A 22,483-nucleotide genomic window follows, 5' to 3' on the forward strand; every position below is an offset into this window, starting at 1 on the left:
TTAGCTGACTTGCTGACCGCAACGTTAGGGGCTTCAACTATGGCGCTGACGCCACATCTCAGTGCCAACACTTTGCACACTGTACTTAAAAGACACGCCCTCCTCACTGGACAGTTAAAAAGACCAATGAAACTAACGATGACATCAAGTATTACCCAATCAAAAGTAGGAAAGGAGGCATCTTCATAAAATGCGTGTGGGATGATTTGCATGACACGCTGCTTTAAAAAAAAAAATGATAAAAAAAATACGGGATAAATCCCGTCCAGTATTGATTCAAAACGGGACGCGCAATTTCATTCTCAAACGCGGCACGATTCCGTATTTTAAAGGACGGGTGGCAACCCTACAGTTCCAGCTAACCACCCATACAATCAGATTGTGATTCACACTAGGAATGCAATGAATGTAATTACCCCGATCTACATACAAGGCGAAAGTCTTGCAACATTCAAAGATGATGGTTTGGGATAATTAGTACTTATTAAGTACACCATGGAACATAAGAGGTTATGAAGCCTTGAACCGAAAAAAGCAAGATCTCACAGATCGTAAAAAAAAAAGGAGGTAATGTCGTTTTACTCGCTGTAGATTTTAGTCAAACATTACCAGTTATTCCACGAGGGAGACCAGCAGATGAACTCAACGCGTCTTTAAAATCCATGCTTCTCCCACGGTCGGTTATATGTCGCGTGTTCTCGGGTAGGTACACCAAAAAATGTATACATTTAAGCATGTAATGGGCAAAGAAAAAATGAGGTATACCCGAAGGCACTGCAGTAGTACTCAATGTTACTTTACTTCTTAAATGTTAATGTTTTACTGTTTAATAATTTATACGCTTCTTATATATTGTTCAAATTCTTTTATCAAAATACCAGTGACAGCGCAATGCACGATAACATGGAGTGAATACACCATACGCATCTGCCCACGGCCGCCCTGGTGTGCGCAGATAGGAGTTGATTCTAAAATAAAATAAACATAAAAAGAGTAATACAATCATCACCCATAAAGCGGATAGCAGACGTGGCGTATTATATGTGTACCACATTTCAAGTCAATAGGTGAAACGGTTTGCAAGCTACAGGTGATTTAAAATCCTGGACAGACCAACGAAAAGCCACGGTAGCAAATTATAGAAGAAGATTTTACTGTTTAATAATTTATATTTATATGAAATATGCTTCTTATATATTACTTCATATTCTCATATGATAATGATGTTAATGTTGTTTATATTGATTTCTATGTTATTGTAAGTGCATCTATGTGTGTATATGTATGTATGTGTGTATACATATATATATATATATATATATATATATATATATATATATAAAAAATATATATATAAAAAATATATGTGTATATGTATATATAATATATCTGTATATGTGTGTATATGTGTGTGTATATGTGTATATGTATATATATATATGACGGCAACACTCATAACAATGACAACACAATTACATTGACAATCATGTTACGTTATTTTTAAAATGTTTCCTTTACTTTTTCATAACCTCTTTAACACACTACTTCTCCGCTGCGAAGCGCGGGTATTTTGCTAGTATATATATATATATATATATATATATGTATGTCTATATATATAATGTAAGCTTATAAGTACTGCCTTACTTCTCTTTAAGAAAGGAAGATGTAATGATACTTGATTTAAACGATTCCATGTCTTGGTGGGTTTGCGTAGCTAATTGTCAATATCTTTACACCTGTTTTTAAGACTTTTTGACTGAAATGGGCTTTCACGAAAAAAGTTAGGGCTTTGCTACAGGATACACCCTCCACAAGTTAAGGAAGTAAAAATAAAAGTGTATATTTCTGTTTTATTTAAACCTTTTAAGTTCGTATGCATAGCCCCATTTGGCTGTTTTAGTTTATTTTTTCTTCAGTAATATTTAATCTCCTTAAAGAAAAAGAACATATGCATTTTACTTTTTTTGTATCTCTTTAGTAATATTTTAGTGTAAAAGGATAACCAGTATTTAAACCTTTTATGTTACTTTATAAATTTATTTTACACAATGTTGAAAAATGAATAAGAAAGCTACATATTTTTGCAGCTGCTGCTTTAATTTTCAATGAAATGAAAAAAGCTCTCCCAAGAGAAAACGTCAATGAAGAAGAAACAGTTTGCACTATCTAAAAAGGAGAAACCCTCATTTATAAAGGTTTGCTGCAGATGACTTAACTGAAAATAAATGAATAGTTCCTATGTGTATAATACATATTTATCTATTTTACTTATGCCTTTATTCCAGCAACTTGCAACATCTGAGGTACAATTTGTTACATTACTTTTGTTTTTTGCAGCACAGGCAGGTGAAGTGACTTCCTCAGGGTCACACAGCGGTGCCAGTACCAGGATTTGAACTGACAAGCTCCGGGTTTGCTGAAATATTACTGAAGAAAGAAAAAAAATGAAAACGGGCAAATGGGGCTATGCATACAAATGTCCATCCATCCATTATCCAACCCGCTATATCCTAAATACAGGAGCCAATCCCTGCCAACACAGGGCACAAGGCAGGAAACAAACCCCGGGCAAGGTGCCAGCCCACCGCAGGGCACACACACCCACACACACCAGGGTCAATTTAGAATCGCCAATGCACCTAACCTGCATGTCTTTGGACTGTGGGAGGAAACCGGAGTACCCGGAGGAAACCGGAGGAACATTCAAACTCCACGCAGGGAAGCGAACCCGGGTCTCCTAACTGGCACCTTTCACTGTGCCACCATGCCGCCTGCATACAAACTTAAAAGGTTTAAATAAAACAGAAATGTATACCTTTATTTTTACTTCCTTAACTTGTGGAGGGTGTATTCTGTAGCAAAGCCCTAACTTTTTTCATGAAAGCCCCTTTCAGTCAATAAGCCTTAAAAACAGGTGTAAAGCTAAACTTGCAGCACCGCTATTCAATTACACTTGCCTAATGCCTCTCCTAAGGGGACATACTGTGGGATCTAGGCATCCGTCAAAGCACCAATCACAGGCCCGATTAGAAAGCCGGAAGCTGTGATTTGTCGTCTCCCTCCCATGTAACAATCACAGCCCGTGTTACAACGCACTATGTATGTATGTATATATATGTATATGTAGATGTGTATATATGTATATATATATGTTTACATAACCTCTTTAACACACTACTTCTCCGCTGCGAAGCGTCGGGTATTTTGCTATATATATATATATATATATATATATATATATATATAGATATATATACTAGCAAAATACCCGCGCTTCGCAGCGGAGAAGTAGTGTGTTAAAGAGGTTATGAAAAAAAAAGGAAACATTTTAAAAATAACGTAACATGATTGTCAATGTAATTGTGTTGTCATTGTTATGAGTGTTGCTGTGTTTTATATATATAAAATACACACACACACATAAACATATATATACATATCTACATATATATATATATATATATATATATATATACACATCCACATATCAACATATATATATATACACATATATACACACACACACGCTTTATGGGTGATGATTGTTTTACTCTTTTTATGTTTATTTTATTGTAGAATCAACTCCTATCTGCGCACAGCAGGGCAGCCGTGGGCGGATGCGTATGGTGTATTCACTCCATGTTATCGTGCATTGCGCTGTCAGTGGTATTTTGATAAAAGAATTTGAACAACATATAAGAAGCGTATAAATTATTAAACAGTAAAACATTAACATTTAAGAAGTAAAGTTACATTAAGTACTACTGCAGTGCCTTCGGGTATACCTCATTTTTTGTTTGCCCATTACATGCTTAAATGTATACATTTTTTGGTGCACCTACCCGAGAACATGCGACATATAACAGAGCGTGGGAGAAGCATGGATTTTAAAGACGCGTTGAGTTCATCTGCTGGTCTCCCTCGTGGAATAACTGGTAATGTTTGACTAAAATCTACAGCGAGTAAAACGACATTACCTCCTATTTTTTTTTTTACGATCTCTGAGATCTTGCTTTTTTCGGTTCAAGGCTTCATAAGCTCTTTTATGTTGTATGGTGTACTTATCCCAAACCATCATCTTTGAATGTTGCAAGACTTTCGCCTTGTATGTAGATTAGGGTAATTACATTCATTGCATTCCTAGTCTGAATCACAATCTGATTGTATGGGTGGTCACCTGGCACTGTAGGGTTGCCACCCGTCCTTTAAAATACGGAATCGTGCCGCGTTTGAGAATGAAATTGCGCGTCCCGTTTTGAATCAATACTGGACGGGATTTATCCCGTATTTTTTTTATCATTTTTTTTTTAAAGCAGCGTCTCATGCAAATCATCCCACACGCATTTTATGAAGATGCCTCCTTTCCTACTTTTGATTGGGTAATACTTGATGTCATTGTTACTTTGATTGCTGTTTTTAACTGTCCAGTGAGGAGGGCGTGTCTTTTAAGTACAGTCTGCAAAGTGTTGGCACTGAGATGTGGCGTCAGCGCCATAGTTGAAGCCCCTAACGTTGCGGTGAGCAAGTCGGCTAACATCCGCCATGTGCCGTCTTTCAGTTGCGAGAAGCAGATCATAGAATGGTTGAAACTGTTGCCCCTAACGTTGCGCCACGGCGTGTGGTTCGTTTATACCTCGTGTCTTCTCATGAAACTTTTATCTCGCGAATATGTTATTGCAATCCGCAGCGGGAGCGTTTCTATAAACTTAATTTAAACTTACGTTTTACACCGTGCTTTGTTTCCCTTATGAACATGCTTGTATGCTTCACTCGCTCCGTTCTCAATTGTTTAATTAATTTTTTGCTCTTCGCTGTTTGCGGCTGTTCCTCCATTTCCCCCTACTTCGTTCTTTTATCTCGCGAATATGTTATTGATATCCTTAACGGGAGCGTTTCAATAAACTGATTGAAAATAGTTTTGCATTTATCTTTTTAGTAAAAGGCGAGCTTTTAAGCCTGAGAAATCACCCCGTAAATGCACACGTTTAATTGGACATGTGTTAATATGTATGGTTACACAGTATTAAAAGACAGTGAACAACGTCAGTTACCTTTCTTCCCGCGTTTGATAAAAGGTGAGCTTTTAAGCCTGAGAAATCACCCCGTAAATGCACACGTTTAATTGCACATGTGTTAATATGTATGCTTACACAGTATTAAAAGACAGTCAAAAATTAACGTCATTTACCTTCGTTCCCGCGTGTGACTCGTTCTGTAAATGTCTTCCTTGTTTTTAGTTCACGTGATTACGTAGGAGGCGTGATGACACGATACGTGACTCCGCCTCCTCCATTACAGTGTATGGACAAAAAATATGTTCCAGTTATGACCATTACGCTTTGAATTTCGAAATGAAACCTGCCTAACTTTTGTAAGTAAGCTGTAAGGAATGAGCCTGCCAAATTTCAGCCTTCTACCTACACGGGAAGTTGGAGAATTAGTGATGAGTGAGTCAGTGAGTGAGTGAGTCAGTCAGTCAGTGAGGGCTTTGCCTTTTATTAGTATAGATATATATATATATATATATATATATATATATATATATATGTGAATGTATGTATGTATGTATATATGTATGTCTATATATATATATATATATATATATATATGTATGTCTATATATATATATATATGTATGTCTATATTATATATATATATATATATATATATATATATATATATATATATATATATATATATATATATATATATGTGTGTGTATATATATGCAGATATGTATATATTTATATGTGTATATATATGTACATATGTATATATATATATATGTAGATGTGTAAATTTGTATATGTATATATATGTATTTGTGGATGTGTATATGTATGTATATATGTATATGTAGGTATGAATATATATGTATATGTATATATATGCTTACATAACCTCTTTAACACACTACTTCTCCGCTGCGAAGCGCTGGTATTTTGCTAGTGTTTTAATATTATGCAGTTTAATGATGGTGAAGTTGTTTAAAAAGTCACTTTAACATGTCAGTGGACACAGACTGTTAACATTAACAGAAAGTGTAGTTGGTTTACAAAAAATATTTACTATTTATTCCTTTTCTAAGACATGTTCAGTGCAATACAACTTTTGACAAGCACCTCTGGATATTTTACTAAGTCTAAATGCCTCTTTGGATGGTTGAAAATATGTTTTCAAAATTTTAGTTTAAGTTGTTTGCAAAATTTGTTCAATAAAAAGATTCTATATTTTGACTGCAACTCATGCAATGCGATTCCTTCTCTTCATTAGTGTCACCCCCTTGAAAACTATCACTTTATGGGGCCATGCAAACCTGTATTAATACTTGTGTGCACATTAAAATGTTTTTTTTTGTACAATGTACAGTTCTCATGACAGTGGAATAGGTTATTTTTAGCCAGTCTACTGCAGTAAATGCAGTGGAAAATGTGGTTAACATCCACTCATGATGGGAAAAAAATAGCATTGAATACTGTGAAACCGGTATAATTTTGAAAAGTACCGTGATATAGAATTCTGGTCATACTGCCCAGCACTACTTAATTCTATCTTGATTATCACAAAATACTAAATCTAGACCTGCACTTGTGCTTTAACATACTGTATTAAAAAGTCACTGATTATTTCTAAAAACTCCTGCTCTTGTGCTCCGCTCGTAGCCCAGTTAGTATTTGGGTAGTTAAAGTCCCCATGACTGTAATATTCCTGTGTACACTTGCCTTTTTATTATTACTAAAAAGATGTGCATTAAATTACTTTCTGCATTGGGTAGTATATAGCACACTCCAAAAATAAGACCTCGTTCTCTAATGCTTTCTGGACTAAGCCAGATGTTCTCACTAAGACGGAGCTCATCATCCAATTGATGAGCACTTGCATTTAAATTCTGTTTGACATAAACAGGAACCCCATCTCCTTTTCTGTTGTATCTAACCTTCCTAAAAAAAAGTGTATCCCTCTATTTTATACTTTTCCCTATGTTTTTTAATTTAGCCAGGTTTCCGTTATTAGTATAATATCATAATTATGCTCAACTACATACAACTCCATCTCATGTATTTAATTTTTGATACTTCTGGAATTAATGCAAGTTATTTTAATGTTGCAATATTTTACTTTGGCACTTAAACTTTAGGTTAGAATTTAAGTTACTATACATTGTTATTTTGCACTATTGTTTGCTCCTTTATGTATAGTTCAAAACCTGGCCTATCTTAAACTCACCCCCCAGTTCAAACAGTCCTCAACTAACCTTCCCAACACATTAGTGTCTATCCAGATCACATGTAACCCACTGTGACTGAACAGGTCCCATCTGTTCTAAAGGAAATCCCAATGCCCCATAGACCAATACCCTTCTACCCAACACCAAGATCTGAGCCACGCTTAAAGCCTTCTATTTTCCACAATCTTACCTGGACTGGCATGTCACAGAGGTAAAACTTTGGAGAGGACTACCTTGTCAGTTCTGCTTCTCAGCCTCTTGCCTAGCTCTTTACATTTGGATTGCAGAACTGACAGACTACCCTTATCTCTGTCATTTGTTCCCACATGGATAATGACAACTGGATCCACCCCCACTATGGTCAAAAGCCAATCAACCCTTCCAGGGAGGTCTCCCACCTGTGCACAAGAAAGGCAACACACCTTGCGAGACTCCCCCATCACAGGAACAAACTATACTTGCTTGTTAATCCCCTTAATGTGAGTCCCAAACTATCACTTCTTCTTTCTTTCTGGTAACTAACTGTGTGAGGTGGCCCTCATTACCTCAGAATATTCAGAGACACAGTTAGGCTCTGCAACAACCTGAAAACAATTGACACTTCCAATTATTGGGTTGATGCCCTAAGACAGTGTGCACGCTTAACATTGTGACCATGAAACACCTATTTCTACCTGTTTAGACTGAAGTCTCCTCCCTTCTATCTCTCCAAAGGATACACCTGGGCCATGCTGGCCAATTCTCTACTACAACATAGGCTAGCCAACTCCTTCTCAAGTTCAGCAACCCTCAGCTCGATTTGCTGGATCAGCTGGCATCACCTGCAGATATAGCCTTCATAGAATACTGACTCCTCCAAGCCATCCTGTAAAAAGTCCAACATCCAACAGGAATTTCACTGCACTAGCCTCATTATTACAATTTGACTTTGGATTACTAAAACTGCTCAACTTTTTTAATTAAAATTAAATGATTTAACTTATATGGTAAAACTAAAAAAAAAGTCAAAAATTACATTAAAGAACTCCTAGTTATTTTACTCCTTCTGACCCCTTAAGCTCTTACAATATTTTCCCCCTTGACTGCCTAATATTTGTCTTCCTATGAGGTTTAATTTTTCTGTCTGTTCTCCTAACTTTGCACCCCTTCTTATTCCTCTATGAGCTGTTGTACCTATGGCTTATGTGTGCATCTTCCTGTATTTAATTACCTTGTGTTTGGGATCTGTATTGCTGTGAGAAGTGGTTGTTGGACGAGGAGAAGCTCAAAAAAATATTATACAACCTCTCTCAAGGAAAATTTGAAACAGTAAACTAATCTAAAATTGAAGTCTAATAGAATATTTCCCTATGTTAACTCACTAAGGTCTAAGCCATTTTATTTACCACTTTTCAATGTGTTTGCTTGTTTGTTGCCCTAAATTAGACTTTAACCCCAAGTGTTATACACCATTAATTTCAGCACAAGTACTTTCTAAAATGAGTATAGCCATGCTTACATTATAGTTTAACAGAAAAAAGTGGTATAAATAGCCAAAAATTGGCAAAAAGCCTTACAGATTTTCAGTTCTCTATTGAAAATATATAAAACATTGAGATTTATGGGAAAATAAATTTACAAAGACAGGCCTTCAGCATGTTTTTCAATATGGCTTAACAGTTTCCACACAAAACAAAGGTGTCTATATACATTTATTTCTTATATCATAAACTCTGAGCATTATTTAGATGACCAACTCTTCCCAACAGTTGTTGTTCAGAAAGAGACAAAGTGCCACCTTAAAATCAAGCATGTTCTTGTCTACAGTTCAACCATTTAATTTCCCCAGATGTAGCCTTTCTTTCAAGGCCAGAGATGGTTGAAACTGCAACATTCACAAAAGCAGAATGTATGTGTGAGTGGAAGGAACTCTCAGAGACACTGCATACAGTTGAGCTGGTAAGCTGTCTGAGTGTGCTTAAATGCAAAAACATTTTAGGTCTTTACTTATCTTTAAATAATTCCAAATCCTCCTAAAAAGGCAATTATTCATAAGATGCCAAATCATTTAGTTGGAACAAAAATCAACATCATTACCACTATCAAACAGCACTTCTTGTTCAACAGTGAATGTCTCTGTATGCACTATTTTAATAAAACTGGGTACCAGAGCAGACATTCTGTGTAAAGGAATGGTGATACAGTGATCCCTCGCTATATCGCGCTTCCCCTTTCGCGGCTTCACTCTATCGCGGATTTTATATGTAAGCATATTTAAATATATATCGCAGATTTTTTGCTGGTTTGTGGATTTCTGTGGACAATGGGTCTTTTAATTTCTGGTACATGCTTCCTCAGTTGGTTTGCCTAGTTGATTTCATACAAGGGACGCTATTGGCAGATGGCTGAGAAGCTACCCAATGTACTTTTCTCTCTCTTTCTCTTGCGCTGACTTTTTCTGATCCTGACGTAGGGGGATTGAGCAGGGGGGCTGTTCGCACACCTAGACGATACGGACGCTCGTCTAAAAATGCTGAAAGATTATCTTCACGTTGGCTACCTTCTGTGCAGCTGCTTCGCGAAGCGACATGCTGCACAGTGCTTCGCATACTTAAAAGCACGAAGGGCACGTATTGATTTTTTTTATCTGTCTCTCTCTCTCTCTGCTCCTGACGGAGGGGGTGTGAGCTGCCGCCTTCAACAGCTTTGTGCCGAGGTGCTTCGCATACTTAAAAGCAAACAGCCCTATTGATTTGTTTGCTCCTTTGAAGAGGAAGATATGTTTGCATTCTTTTAATTGTGAGACTGAACTGTCATCTCTGTCTTGTCATGGAGCACAGTTTAAACTTTTGAAAAAGAGACAAATGTTTGTTTGCAATGTTTGAATAACATCCCTGTCTCTCTACAACCTCCTGTGTTTCTGCGCAAATCTGTGACCCAAGCATGACAATATAAAAATAACCATATAAACATATGGTTTCTACTTCGCGGATTTTCTTATTTCGCGGGTGGCTCTGGAACGCAATCCCCGCGATGGAGGAGGGATTACTGTATATTTATTCTGTAGTAATTCACACCCATTTCCTGATGATCAATCTACATCGAAGTAATTCACACTGCCTGTGTGTGTGCGTCTGTCTCTCTCTCTCGCTCTGCCTCTGTGTGTGTATGTGTCGTGCGCTCTCCCGCTGCATAGGAAATGCACAAGGAGAGACTGAACATGTACAAACCGAAAGGGAAACTGGCTTGTTTGTATACCGAGTGTGTGGTTGTGAACCGAGGCAAGAGTTCGGCGAACGTTTTGGTCGTAAACCGATTTGTACGTGTACCAAGACGTTCGTGAACCGAGGTTCCACTATACTGTGTGTGTACGTATATGTATATATATATATATATATATATATATATATATATATATATATATATATATATATATATATGGTGTGTGTATTATTTTTTAAATACAACATAACTAACTACAGCACTTGTTTTGAGAGACTGTTTAGGTGCAGGAGACAATGTTTCCAGAAAGGGACAGAAAATTTCCAAAAACAGAAGCTTTCTGCCGAACAGTATAGAACTTTGCAGTGCTATGGAATATGAAATCTAAACTTGGTACAAAGATAGCGAATAGATTGGGAAATAAAAGAAAACTGATTCCCGGATTGTGCAACATAAAATGTCTTGGTCATGCACTATGAAATCTAGTTTTTTGGAGAAATTCTTAAAAAATTTTTCTGCTTTATTCAGTTGATATTGGTGTGAAAGGAAGATTTCTATTCATAAATATACTTTTCTATTTTAATTTTATTTTGTGTTATACTCATTACCCTTCAGCCATATGCAGCAGTTCATTTTTGAGTATGTAATTTAAAGGGTATAAGAGGTTAAAATAAGATTTTAAAATATAGGATGCCTCCCAGCTCACAGTCCTAGCCCTTTGGCAGGCCTACTGACCTTTGAGGGTAAAAACAGATGATTTAGCAAACCTACCAATGCTTTTTAATTCTTTATAATATGATGTATGAAAGAAATCTTAACAAAAGTGAACTTTCCTTAAAAATTGCCAATTTTACTACTATATTAAGTAAAATGGATGGGAAAATACTATTAGTATGAACTAAGACATAAGCTTCAAATTATTACATAACACCTCTTGCATTTCCCCAAACTTTCATAAAGAAACAGTAGCTACACAAGTGTTGCTGTTTTATAGTAGTAGGTCTACCATACCTGTCTTTCAGCCGTTTCTTTAATAAATCCATACTGATAGGAGTCATGCTATTACTACAAGATGTGTAACTTCCTGTACTCCCAGGCTTCAAAAGTTTAGGATCTTCTGCCCCATATGAACTGTAGGAGTAGGATATTCCATACGATGAGCCATAGGCAGTAGCTTCATAGACGTTTTGGTAGTACAAATTTGAATCTGCCTGGTGGTTGGTCTGAACCTAATCAATAAGAAAAAAAAATGTCTTTTTTCCATGAAATATTTTTGTTTTTACACAGAAAGACAAAGAAAAAAATAAAGTAGGATGACAATTATCACTTTAAAGAACTTCTTGTTACATAACATACATTTATATTGAAAGACTAAAATTTAAAAAGTATAAAGATCAACTACCAGTCATTAATATATTCATTAACTGAATATTTCATTATTGTTTATGGTCACCTCTTAGATTTGACTACATTTTTTGCCTATATAATATACCTCTATGACAAAAACACAAATAATTTGCAAAACATCTAGTAGATGAAGGCTGGCTTTGAATAATAAAGAAAATCATTCATTAACACTAGAACTACCAGAGTCTACGAAAAAATTCGTAGATCCAGTCCACCTTAAAGTCGTTCTCACCTCTCCTTTGTCTTCTAAATGTGCCGATTAACATGAGCAGCAAGCAGCCGGCTATTCCATCCCCCACCGCCGCAGAACGTTCACTAAGTTTTCCCAGCTCATGCCTTGTTTGATTATCTAGGAGTGACTGAAGTGCTGGAGTTTTAGAGTGGAAATAATAGATCGCTATTTGGAACACACACATTTCATGTGTGTTTTGTTTCTACAGTAATCTGTGTAAACACATTTTTAAAACAAACGTTTTTCATATTTTAGTAGTAAATGACAAAATGTAGGCATAAACTATACAGTGTATGAAGCCTGAGTCCAAAGATCAAGTAAACACTTTCACAAAAGGTTCAAGGATGATACAACAGCTTCCGTGGCGTAGCGGTAAGATTTTCTGACTTGTAATCAAGTGTCCCCAGTTCGATCCCCACTCATTCCTATATTTGCCGTTTTCAGTAGTGAACCGCTCCTTTGTTAATATTATACAGTACACACATACATTTGGTTTGCGTCTGTAACACACGGTGTGCATTTATAGGACTTGTAAAAGTTACCATTTTTTTTTTTACTTTTATTCTCTCTAAATCACGATCACGATACATACATACTACGGGTATCGTAGTATCGTGTGTAGAGGTTTGTTTTGAGCCTTTCAAATTCCACTGCTGTCATAATCTGAAACCTGTTCTGCATGTGTATGTTTGGACCTGCCTTTGTCTTTTATTTCTGAGCCCGTTTGGACCTGCAATGTTTTCAATTCCACTTGTTCCGGGGTGATTATTATTTTTCTTGCCTAGGTCACCGTCTCACGGGAACATGCTTCCAATGGATGTTAGTATGACGTAATTGGGAGATGGCCGGCTGTTTATCCCAGCCAGCACCCCCAGGGCGCTAAATGGAGCCCCCCCTGTGGCATGGGAGTGCCCCAAAGACCAGCAGGGAATTAAGGACAATGGATTTTTTATTCCCAACCCTGCTGGACACCGTGGGGCCCACCAGAGGACGCTGCAAGGAGGCTCATGGACTTATGCATGCCCTATAACCCGGAAACACGTCATGATCATATGACCAGAAGGAACAACGTGTTTCCGGGTTGAAGAAAAGGACTTTTAATCTGACCCGGAAGTGATAAGGACTCTGGGCTGGAGCCACTTCCGGGTCGGAGAGTATAAATGGACTATGGAAAAGCCCAGACGCTGAGCTGAGCTGGGAGGAAGGGTGGCAACGCGTCTGGAGTGGAGGATTGGTATTGTGATTAGTTATTGTATTGATTATTGATTGTAGTGAACTTATATGTGTAGTGAGGAGTGTAGAGTGCTTGGTGCACATTATATTATTATAAAATAAATAATTATAGTTTTACCTGGTCTTTGGAGTGGTATCTGAGGGTTCAAGGGAGCACTAATACACTCTACTGCTACACGTGACTTGACTATGATTTGACCTTGTCGTGGGAAGTAAAAGTGTCTCTGCCTCTCTTCCAGATCACATCTTGTTGCAAGATTTTTTTTTTATAATAGTATCAAGAAAAGCAGGACTCAACTGGGGAAGTGAAATCAAAGGCCAATGCATACAACAAAAAGCAAGCAATGAATCTTCTGCTAGAATTGTTAAGCGGAAGCACAGAAGGTAGATTAATGTTAAACTAGTGCGCTTCAGCACAGCATAAAATTAATACTAGGGAGGTATTTAGCACAACTTGCAAGCCTTTCCAGAAACAATTGCAATTGCAAGTTTTTTAATATAAAAACTTTTATATTAGTTTTTATTTCTACAGTGGAACCTCGGTTCATGACCATAATTCGTTCCAAAACTCGTAATTTGGTCGTGAACCGAAGCAATTTCCCCCATAGGATTGTATGTAAATACAATTAATCCATTCCAGACCATACGAACTGTATGTAAATATATATTTTTTTAAGTTTTTAAGCACAAATATAGTTAATTAAACCATACAATGCCCAGCGTAATAGTAAACTAAATGTAAAAACATTGAATAACACTGAGAAAACCTTGAACAACAGAGAAAACTAACACTGCAATAGTTCTCGAAATAGCGCTACCAACCCCCGTCTAAAAACACTTTTTTAATGAGTTTTAAGCACAGGGAAAAAAATGAACATTTGAAAAAATCCTTAATTTCATAAACCACCAAGAAAAGTAACATTGCAACAATGCACGCTACGAACCGATCGCTGTAACCAGAAGTGAAAACAAAATCAAGCCCAGTGCATTCTTTAACTGCCTTGTCTACCTTATGAGTCCAGCCCTCTCTCTCTCTCTCTCTCTCATGCTGCCTGTGTGTGTGTGTGTGTGTGCAGCTCTCTCTCGTGCTGCCTCTGTGAGTGTGTGTGTGTCGCGCGCTCTCTCTCTTGCTCGCTGCACAGGAAATGCACAGGGAAAGACTGAACATGTACAAACTGAAAGGGAAACTGGCTTGTTCGTATACCGAGTGTGCGGTCGTGAACCGAGGCAAAAGTTTGTCGAACATTTAGGCTGTAAACCGATTTGCACGTGTACCGAGATGTTTGTGAACCGAGGTTCCACTGTATATTTTTTCTGACCTTACTTGGAAATTAAATTTAGTTTTCCTTCATCGCATATTTTTAGTTTTAATTTAGTTTTTATTTTACAAAGATATTTCTATTTTTTTTTAATATACATTAGTTTCAGTTTTAGTAATTATAGTACGGTTAAAGAGCTACTATGGAGATTAGTTTTAGTGTCACAATGATACAGAACTGTACACTTAATGGGTTTGGATATGAGTTTAATGTTAGTGGAAGCTTACTACACTACACAACACAGTTTACTATTTATTTGGCTTTGTTTTTGTCTGATAACAACAAGCATAATCAAAACCAGGTACTGAATATGAACAATTTTACAAAATTAGAAAATTTTTTTAAAATTATAAATGTGAGTTGTGCTGAACAAAACTACACTGACTGTTGGCACATTTTTTCTTTTCCTTTTTTTGCCCAGAATAGGCCAATTTGTAATGAAATTTAGGTGAATTTTAAGGTGTGAGGGTTTTTAATTCTAAATGTCTACAGCATACAACATACCCTGCTCCAAAGACAATGTGCTTATAATGAATGCCTTCAATATTGCATTCAAAAATCTGAAATACTGGGCTTTGTTATTTTCTACCAGCTATATTGATCTCTGATTCCATCTCAGGCACAATTTATAGACAAAATTTTGCAAGCAGCAGGCTTGAAAAGATCAAAAATCAGAAAACAGAATCTACTGTGTTCTGACAGGTGTGATCATGAAAATCACAGGGGCTTAGGAAGAACAGGGCTCTTAGGCTTGAATCAATTTGCAGACCCCACATAGCTGTATTGAGGGAAACAAAGAAAAACAAGCATGTATTGTCAAGTTTGGGGCAATGAGACTTGAATAGCCCATGCATAAGAATAGTAAACCCATAATGAGCAGAGCAAGAGCATGTAGTAAGAGAATGGACAGGCACAAAATGACAGAGACAATATCTGAGATTAAGAACAATATATACATTATCTAAACCTGTTTATCCAGAGCAGGATCACAGGAAACCTGGAGTCTACCCAAGTAGGTTTGGATGCAAGGCAGAAAAAATCCCTGGTATCCAAAATGTATGATATGGCTGATGTTAAGAACAAAAAAAATATGATGATTTCTACTATCTATTTTGAGATTGAGAGAAACATTGAAAAAAATCAGGAAAGATATTTTAAAACATAATTCTGCTACTGGATTATTTTCACAATATCTGGTATTAAGAATGATGAATATTAACTAAAAAAGAAATTAATAAATATAGCATAAATACAAAAATATACTAGTATGTTTAGCTTTTCATCACTTGGCAAATTCTTTGCCTAACTGCCTGTAGTTCAGTAGAGACTTTGCCAACTCAGGAATTTTACAAAGTTTTTATCTCTTCATTGTTAAAAAACATTTTTAAAGCAAAAGTGATTGGTCAGCAACAAAATGCTGATCTTGCATGATGACTTAAGTCAGTCTCTCGATCAGTGCAGTTTTATTTTCAAAAATCGGGAATGGTCTCCCCTAGAATATCTTTGTACTGTACTCGGATATGGGGATGGATATTTGAGGAATAAAGGAATAAACTGCAAGACAATGATTATATTATGTATATTAAAGAAGCATCAACAAGAAATCAAATCAAATTAATAATATACTGAACAATTATTATAAAAGTGAAGTTGAATAAATCAGACTCTGCAGCTGCATGAATTATAAAAAAAAAACAAAAAACGAGTATGTGTTCAGGTAAAGTGCAATTTCCGATTGATGGATTTGGTCCAAAAGTTAATACAGATCTACAATTTTGGTGTAATGACCACATGCCAAATTTCATCCATCTATCTAGTTGTGTTTTTGAGTTATTGTGTTTACACACACACACAAACATATATAATTCCAAAAAACTGTATTTTCGGACTCGGAGAGGTCTAAAACGTCAAGATTCATCAAAATCTCGAGGTCGAATTTTTTTCATAATTACTATACTTTCTCTATACTTTGTGTGCGAAGTGGCAGGTGAATTACTGTCAACAAAAAGCAGGCACCCGAGAAATAAACTGAAACGTTACTCACTCATGATTTTGCTGTCCATACGGTAACGGTTTTGTTGAACACCACATTCCAGTTTCAGGCGTTTGAATTACATCTTGATATACAACAAGTGCAAAGAAAGGCAGCACGTAAATCGCTTTCTATTCCACACGCTTTATGCACGTATTCAGCTCGCTCTGTCACTACAAATGCTGTGTGAACAGCCGCTGTTCTTCACCAGCCGCCATTCACTGGATGAATATGTGCGGGCAGCTGATGTTGGATGACTTTCAGTTTTAGAGTTAAAAGTTATAAGGGTTAAAAAAATAACAGCAAGAATATTTATTCAAAAATGAAAACAAATTATTTTAGTAAATTATTATTTTATTTCAGTTAGTCTTTCCAGCTACTTTAATAGTTTTGTTTAGTTTTAGTTTCTCATTTAGGTTTTGTTAATTATTTTATTTCAGCTTACAAAAATGTTTTTTTTTTTAATAATAGTTTCAGTTTTGATTTTAGTTTTTGTTAACTATAATAACCTTGAATTGCACTTGGTTGTGTTTGGTGAAATCTCGGTCATGAAATTGCAAGCATATAACACCACATGCAGTATTTAATTTTATTTTTTTAAATTATAATACTTTCATAAGGCCATGACACTGCTTAACTCTCAATATCTAGACAGGGTTTATGATGTGTTGATAACAGTTTAATGCTCAATAAAGGGAAACTTCCATGTTAAGCAACCACTGGAAAAAAACAAATTGCGATGCACAAAAGTAACCTTATTGTTCTTTAATATACTCACCTTTGCATTGTAGATAGGTCATGTACGACCTAACTGTAAATGTAGCAACTTTTAAACATCAAAATATTTTTACAGAAGGTCCAAACTTTTTTCCCCCCATTTTCTTCTTTGGAGAGGGAAAAAAGACAAGGGTAGTATTAAAGATACCCTTCCTGAATCTACAAAGGCATCAAAACTTTTGGCATCCTTGCTTAAAATGTCTGTTACTGAGAATAGTTAAGTGAGCAGAAGATGAACTGATTAAATTATGAACTTTATGCCTTTTGGTAATGTGGGATTAGTGTATTGTACAATTATACAATGAAAAAAGAAAAGAAGCAGAGCACCATGCAAATGTTTGGGTACCACAAGATATCTAAGGTCTCATGTAACTTTTATCAAGGTTTCAGAGACCTCATTTAGGAAATCCCAGGTGATGAAATTACAAAGCTACATAAATTCTCTGACTCCTCAAACCTTGTCCCAACAATAAGCCGCCATGGGCTTATTGTAGCAGCTCTAAGCAGCTGCCTAGCGCTATGAAAAGTAACATAACTGATGCTCACAAAACAAGAGAGGCTACAAGAAGATAGCAAAGCATTTTCCAAGAACACAGCAGCAGGTTAGAAATATCTGCCTCAAAATGCAATGTGAAGATCTGCGTTTCAGAAAAAAGCTGTCCATTTTACTATTGATGATACAAGTTAACCATTCAAAAATATAACTATGCTGACCATGGAAGTCATTAACAAATACAGATCTGTAAAATATCACAATACTGTATAAAGAATTACCAAGAGGAAGAAAAAAAAACAGCTTGATTACAACTTAATGTAAGTTTTTTGCTTCAAATATTTTTTTTTCTTTTTATGAGTATGAGATGGGAAACAAGCCATGCTCAAATTTCTAAATAAAACTATTAACAGCCAAAGACATTGAGAGGATGCATGAGCTTACCTGAGGAATGCTAATTCCTTTCCTAATTTGTTCTTGTTCCCAGCGATTTAATTCTTCATCTTGTATACCTGCATCAAGAGCCTCATCATCACTTCCTTCAATTCCTATCATTGTAAAAGAAAGTAATGAAGTTACATTTTACAAAGAAGTGACAAAAAAATCAATACAAATTCAAAATTGTGACCAAATGTTAAAGTTTAACTTTCAGATGAATGCTACACAAGAACAGTTTGAGAAGAGCTTCCCCATCATCTAGACAAGATGTCTGCATTGTCACTGAAATTGGCAGATAGAAGACTTCTATGAACTAAAAAAACTTTAAGCAGCTGTGCACCCAAGGCTTGAAGGGACTCATTCTCATCATTATCTGCATCCTTACATAAGTATCTTTTCATAGGACTCTCTTGAAATTCATTTCCTACTTTTTGCTACTATTGCTTTTACAGTGTTGCATTGATTTTGTTTTATTCCAACAACAAGTTTACATTGTTTGGTGTAGATTTCAGGGCACCTAGTGCAAATGTTTGCCATATTATATATATATATATATATATGAAAATTGTTGATCGGTTACATGGCAAATTGGTTAAATGTGTATCAATAGACTATGCTGAAATAGTTGGTGGTGATGGTGTGGAAGATGAAAACATCAACTTACAATATCCCACAGAATATGTACAACTGTTAACACCGTCCGGTCTTCCACTGGCCGAATTACTGTTGAAAGAAGGAATGTACCGTAATGTTATTACGTAATTTATGTCTGAGTGATGGGCTATGCAATAGGACAAGATTAGCTCTATTCAAAATTGGTCAAACAACTGTGACATGTAAAATTTTAACAGGCGTACAAGAAAGGTAATGTAGTATATCTTCCGCGGATAACATTAGACACTAAAGGAGATCTAGATAGGCCATTCGTATTAAAACATTTACAGTTTCCCCTTAGAATATCTTTTGTTATGACAATTAGAGAGAAAGAAACGATATTCAGTCACGTGCAGTTACATCGTGACAACACAACAGATAAGTCCAATCACAAAATCATAATTCAATGCTATATTGATGAAAAATGATTTAAAAAAATTGTTTTTACTAAAGTTTTACAGTAAAAGTGTAAATTTAAAAGTATTTGCCTGTTAATTTCAAAGCCAAAAAGAACAAAAACTTACAATGCAACGAATACCTCTAACGCAACATGAAACAATTGTCTTTCAATTTATTACGTTTTACTGTTTTTTTCCTATGGTTAATCACTCACTGTAATGTAAAACAATTAGTTCTATTATGCATATGTAACAATTCCCATGAAAATAATCTGTTTAAATTGTATACAGTGATCCCTCGCTATATCGCACTTCGCCTTTCGCGGCTTCACTCTGTCACGGATTTTATATGTAAGCATATTTAAACATATATCGCGGATTTTTTGCTGGTTAGCGGATTTCTGCGGACAATGGGTCTTTTAATTTCTGGTACATGTTTCCTCAGTTGGTTTGCCCAGTTGATTTCCCACAAGGGACGCTATTGGCAGATGGCTGAGAAGCTACCCAACTTACTTTTCTCTCTCTCTCTCTTGCGCTGACTTTCTCTGATCCTGACGTAGGGGGTGTGAGCAGGGGGGCTGTTCGCACACCTAGACGATACGGACGCTTCTCTAAAAATGCTGAAAGATTATCTTCACGTTGCTACCTTCTGTGCAGCTGCTTCCTGAAGCGACATGCTGCACGGTGCTTCGCATACTTAAAAGCTCGAAGGGCACGTATTGATTTTTGCTTGTTTGTTTTTCTCTGTCTCTCTCTCTCTTTGTCTGCTCCTGACGGAGGGGGTGTGAGCTGCCGCATTCAACAGCTTTGTGCCGCAGTGCTTTGCATACTTAAAAGCCAAACAGCCCTATTGATTTGTTTGCTTTCCTCTGTCTTTCTGACATTCTGTGCTCCTGACGCGCACTCCTTTGAAGACGAAGATATGTTTGCATTCTTTTAATTGTGAGACGTAACTGTCACCTCTGTCTTGTCATGGAGCACAGTTTAAACTTTTGAAAAAGAGACAAATGTTTGTTTGCAGTGTTTGAATAACGTTCCTGTCTCTCTACAACTGTGTTTATGCGCAAATCTGTGACCCAAGCATGACAATATAAAAATAACCATATAAACATATGGTTTCTACTTTGCGGATTTTCTTATTTCGCGGGTGGCTCTGGAACGCAACCCCCGCGATGGAGGAGGGATTACTGTATTCGATTCCCTATACACGAGTGGCCGATCTGCAAACAGGATAGCGCGTAGCACCCACCAAGGGGTTGGCGAGCAAAGCGAGCTGGGGGCAGAGCTCCCTAGTATTGTATAATTATCGTTCATGCATACACCACAGTTAACTGTAACTGTTTTGCATAGGTGAACAAAAATAAACAGAGGAACTTACATTATGACATAAATGCAAGTATTTTTTATGTTAACTTGCTTCTATCCTTGTTTTAGGCAATTTTCATTTGTGAAAATACTGTAGCTGCTACCCAATAATGATGCACTGCACACAGCATGTTTACAAAGTCAGAGAAACATATCCTGATGTATAGTCTGTAGAAATCAAGCAAAGCAATAATGGTAAACTTATTTTCAATTTTAGTATTGCACTGAAGTTCAGTTACTTCTAGTTGTAGAATATCTTCAACACTTCATATTAACAGTAAAAGATTTAAATAAATAAATAAAAATAAAAATCCAAAATCTGCCTAGCAGTACCTGAAGTACTGAAAGCAAAATTCAAATTCACAACCAAGGATGGCAAGCTTAGCTGCATATCTGGCAAAATCTACCCTTCTGTCTGAACACCATTCTTTCCACCATGGTTGCAATAGTCCTGTCAGTAACACATTTTACTATTCATGTCACCAAACGCGTGCTGAAATAAAGGGATAATTCATTTTGGCAAACCTGTTACTGGAAAACATTTCTCCCTCTCATGTCCTTTTTTATATTTGTAAATGGTGCGCTTTATACTTATTTGTGCATAGCCCTAGATTAACACCCAAACTTCCAGCTTCAGGGATGCTGCTGCCAACTAACTGCATCACAGCACAAGCTCATATTCTTTAAAAATGAATACACTAGACATAGTAAGAAAGCAACTAAAAACAAAAACACTTACCCCTGTATGTGGCATTGCCATAGACTGTTCCAGTTCATGTGTCAACTCACTATGCTTACACAGCCAACCACAGCATAATCTTGTAAAGAACACTGGAATATTACATACTACAATGAATAGCTTGTGTGTGGCTTGCACCTGTGTAGCAGGTTGCTGTAATGGCAACTTTTACTTCCTGATCACTTGTTGGGATCAACTCCTCTCTTTCCCAACATTTCTTCAAACGGAGTACCCCTCCAGTCCAAACTTGACTATGCATGTTTCTCTTTTAAATTCACTTTAACACCAGAATCCCTGAAGCCTACGAAAAAACTGGTAATTGTGGGCCACTTTAAATTTCTTCACACCTCTCCATTAGCGTGTTTTGTTTTGTAAATCTGTTGATCAGCACAAGCAGGAAGCAGCCTGCTATCCCATAAGTACCCCCACCCACAGACACCTTAAGTCACAGAGAAAATTCTCAGAGCTCAAGTCTAGGCGCGAGGTGCCTGGCTTTGTAGAGGGTAAATAATATATCATTATTTGGAATACTTACATTTCATGTGTGTTCTATGTCTACAACGATAAATGCTGAACACATAACTAAAAAAGAAAAGTTTTTTCATACTTTAGTAATAAATGACAAAATGTACACATGAAGTGTATAATGTAGAAGACTGAAGTCCAAATCTCAAATAAACACTTTCACAAAAGGCACAAATGTAACAAAACAAGTACGATTTTATCCAAGAATATAACCCTAGAAAAAGAAATCGGGTGAGGGTACGACACTGACACCACCGCTTGGGTGGTATAGTGGTAAGAACTGCTGACTTGTAATCAAGAGGTTCCCGGTTCAATTCTGGGCGTGTCAGTTTTGAGTAGTGAGCTGCTCTTATTGTTAATATTACAGAATAAAAACATACATTTGATTTGAGTCTATAACAGCTGGTGTAAATTTATGGTACTTTTAAAGGTTAGCTTT

At 36.4% G+C, this 22,483-nt stretch overlaps 1 protein-coding gene across 1 annotated transcript in view; it reads right to left on the minus strand.

Annotated features, from left to right (window-relative positions):
* paxbp1 (PAX3 and PAX7 binding protein 1) overlaps positions 1-22,483 on the minus strand; it is a 276,767-nt gene that overhangs the window by 138,644 nt on the left and 115,640 nt on the right. The window contains exons 5-6 of the mRNA XM_028799899.2: positions 18,370-18,473; positions 11,444-11,661 (exon numbers count right to left, since the gene is read on the minus strand). Coding sequence (XP_028655732.1) covers positions 11,444-11,661; positions 18,370-18,473 — 322 coding nt within the window. The remainder of the gene's footprint in view (positions 1-11,443; positions 11,662-18,369; positions 18,474-22,483) is intronic.

This window comes from Erpetoichthys calabaricus, chromosome 4 (assembly GCF_900747795.2).
Source record: "Erpetoichthys calabaricus chromosome 4, fErpCal1.3, whole genome shotgun sequence".
NCBI classification, from domain to species: Eukaryota; Metazoa; Chordata; class Cladistia; order Polypteriformes; family Polypteridae; genus Erpetoichthys; species Erpetoichthys calabaricus.